Source organism: Ceratina calcarata, unplaced genomic scaffold (genome assembly GCF_001652005.2).
Source record: "Ceratina calcarata isolate Rehan_Ccalc_2016 unplaced genomic scaffold, ASM165200v1 scaffold162.2, whole genome shotgun sequence".
Taxonomy (NCBI): Eukaryota; Metazoa; Arthropoda; class Insecta; order Hymenoptera; family Apidae; genus Ceratina; species Ceratina calcarata.
The window spans coordinates 777,040-780,514 of NW_017137499.1; the positions used below are offsets into that span (position 1 = coordinate 777,040).

At 35.3% G+C, this 3,475-nt stretch overlaps 1 protein-coding gene across 1 annotated transcript; it reads left to right on the top strand.

The window, feature by feature from the left end:
• Positions 1–497: 497 nt before the first annotated feature.
• On the top strand, positions 498–1,929 carry Vps20 (vacuolar protein sorting 20). The gene is made up of 4 exons (XM_018037283.2): positions 498–705; positions 788–897; positions 977–1,383; positions 1,460–1,929. Exons 1-4 carry the CDS (start codon positions 640–642, stop codon positions 1,504–1,506), a joined length of 630 nt encoding a protein of 209 aa, XP_017892772.1. The 5' UTR covers positions 498–639; the 3' UTR covers positions 1,507–1,929.
• Positions 1,930–3,475: the final 1,546 nt, after the last annotated feature.

The following is a 3,475-nucleotide window of genomic DNA, read 5'->3' on the forward strand; positions in this document are numbered from 1 at the left end:
ATTGATTTCAATAGATGTTCATGTAGACAATGTTATGTTTTCGTTTTCCGCTTTGGTAGTTTTACCGAACAAAGTAATGCATGATCGCTGCTTTGGATTATATTTATTCAAGGATCGCGAAATAAAAATGCTATTTAAATATGAACGCTTTGATCACAATATAGAGGCATAACCGCGAGAGCGATATTTCATCCGACTAAAAACTATCGACTAATTAGTCGATAGTGCCCATCACTACTAACAATAAGACGTCAACAATACCTATACATGATTCATAGTCACTGTCACACAAGTTAGTTTAAAATACAAAAGTAGGTGTTTGTCAGTTCTTTTATATTTAAGTATTAAAAATCTGAGGCAAGATACTGTTTTTAATGAAACAAAAGCGGAATCAGAATATAATGTTTTTCTTGCATCGGAATTTATACTTTGCGCGTGAGTTAAGCGCTCTGTCCAGGATAGGTCGATGAGAAAACATGGCACTGCCCATGGTAGAAGGAGATACATGACACATATAGATATCGTTATCGTTTTCTACTTTAAGTGCATCTTGGTACATCTGTCAAACGTGATATGAGTTTCCTTTCGTCCACCGTATGACAGTTTAGTTAGAAACGTTCGTCTATTATTTAGTACGAGATGGGTATCTTCTTCGCGAAGAAAAAACAGCCGAGTCGTGTCACCGAACAGGACAAGGCTATCCTGGTACGTTTTCGCCCGAATTTCCTAACCTCATCCTAACCTCTTATCTTAATTGTAAATTAGATTCTTATTAATTCCATTGCAGCAATTGAAACAAACTAGGGACAAGATCAAACAGTACCAAAGAAGGATCGAGCAAAACCTTGAGAAAGAACGATTGCTCGCAAAGAAACTAATACAAAATAAGCAGAAAGAGTGAGTGTCAAATGTTTGCATTTTTAGTTTCATACAAATCAGCTTCAAATATATTCATTGAACATGCCATCGTTTATAGGCGAGCTTTACTTCTTCTGCGGAAGAAAAAGTTCCAGGAACAAGTATTATCTAAGACTGATGGCCAGCTGGAGAACCTGGAACACATGGTACACGACTTGGAATTTGCACAAGTGGAGTTGAAGGTTGTGGATGGCCTAAAAGTAGGCAATGCAGCATTGAAGAAACTGCACGATCTCTTGTCAATTGAAGAAATCGAGAAGGTCATGGACGAGACCAAAGAAGGCATTGACAAGCAGAAAGAAATTGATGAACTATTGTCAGGAGAACTTACGACAGAGGACGAGAGCGAGGTTGAAGCAGAACTCGATGCCCTGTTGGCAGCAGAAGTCGAAGAGAACATACCTGAAGTACCAAAAGACGTCGTATTACCAGATGTACCAGAAGAGTTGCCAGAAAAGAAAAAAGGTAAGGCTTTTGCATTATTAATTTATATCCAGACATGTGCAGTAAAAATATATATTTATATACGTAATTGTTACAGATCGTGCTAAAGAGGAAACGCGCGAGAGAGTTGCTCTAGAAGCATAAAATAGTGATGATTACTATTAGAATGTAACTATTATTCTACTGACACTTCGCGCAAGGACTGTGTATATATGTACAGTGCAGTGTATGTAAGGCTCAGCTGGATTGAAGTTTGAAGATTGTAATTAAAGGTATGGAAGTTACGATTTTATTAATAAGCCATCTCTTAAGTACCGAAGACTGTTCTATATTAATACGACGTGCGCGTACATAAATTCGATAACGATGATTTCCAGACAGTGGTTATGGCACATGTACATTTTAAATATTACATATTTCATGAATTGTTAATAATATTACTTATATTTGTACTGCCTCATATGTACAGGTATCTTTTTATCTTATTATTGGCCTCTCTTGTGTGTAGTCATACAAAACTGTAAAAGATTGAAACCTTTTAATAAATACGATTTTATTTATAACGCACCGTGCGATCAGTTCACTTGGATTTTAATAAGAAAGTGAATCGCACAAAAATTCTTGTAAATGGTGACAGGGAAGGAGTACTATTCTTTATGGAATATTAGAATTTTAAAATATTTATATTAATAGGAATAAATATTCATATTAATTGTCGCGTCTTTCGTCGAAACATTCAAATTTGACTCGCAAAAAGAAATTTGCATAGCTCCTTTCTCATTCGCTGTATATGATAAAGAAATATTACAGAAGGTCGCACGTGACAATTGAGTGTAAATTATTCAGAGGGAAGATAAGATAAATCAGCCGTCAAGACATTCTCGAATGTGGCTTATTGTCTTTGAAAATTTTTATTTTTCTCCGCTCGCGTCCTCATGCGTATTTACGAAACAAACGAACACTAATGCGACGACGATAATTAACATTAAATTAATTTATTGGTGATTAAAAAATGAAGCATGTCGTTAAAATTTAACACCTGTCTCATGACACACATATTAAATGAACCATAAATAGATGCTTGCTTCGCGTCGGTTTATGCAAGTTCGTAGAAGATAACTTTACAAGATGGATCGCGTAATTGCGCTACAAGGCGTCATAATTTAATATGATTTGACCTATTCTACACTGTAATCTACATAATTAGACAAACTCATATAGCAGTTTGTATTAGCAATCGCGCAGGCGATCTATGTGACTCATATAATAATGTCTTTTTTTATTAACGTTCATATTTTAAGGTCAACAACATGGTATCTCTTGAATCTGAGAGATTAGATCAGTTAATTAATTTGACATCGATTCAGACTATAGTCGTAAATTACACAAAGTTAGAGAATCATCTTTATCAGTGAGTCGTATGCTTTTTGAGTTCGAATTATCGAATAAACTACTTTATTACTTCATGTTCATAGTTCTCGTATGATTTTAAAGTCAATTCATGAATCTGATGTTTAATTTTCCGGAATGTCAGTATATTTCAATAATATTTGCATCTTGTATCTCGTATAACGAACGAGGGAAACGTGCACAGACTCTGTTCAGTTCAGTAAGCCTTATTTGTACGGTGGAGAACGTCGCTTGAATAGACGATGCCCGATTGTATTTAGCTTGGTCTTCTTGGTCGGATCCAGATAAGACTAGCTTACGGCGCCAATAATAACGTACAAATTGTTTTAACAAATCGTAAGGCGCCTGTAGAGTCATTTCGATGCTAACTATACGATTAACACGATCTCATTGGTCAGGGACAATCGCGCTCTGACAGTGTAATTCCACTTTGATCCGGTGATGAACATCGATAATCAATTGCCGCTGATAATCGTACTATTAGCTGATTGTAAACGAGTTATACATTGAACATCTTAACACTAAAAAATTAATATACTGTTGCTGAGATGCATTTTAATATGCATACTGTTTATCTTATGGCTGGGAACGAATATAGATTTTCATTAGTTATACTATCTCAGTTCCATGTACATTTCAACTTTAAGGATGTATTGGCTATACAGTCAATCCCAAAAGTTTATGTACCTTAGAAAAACGCATT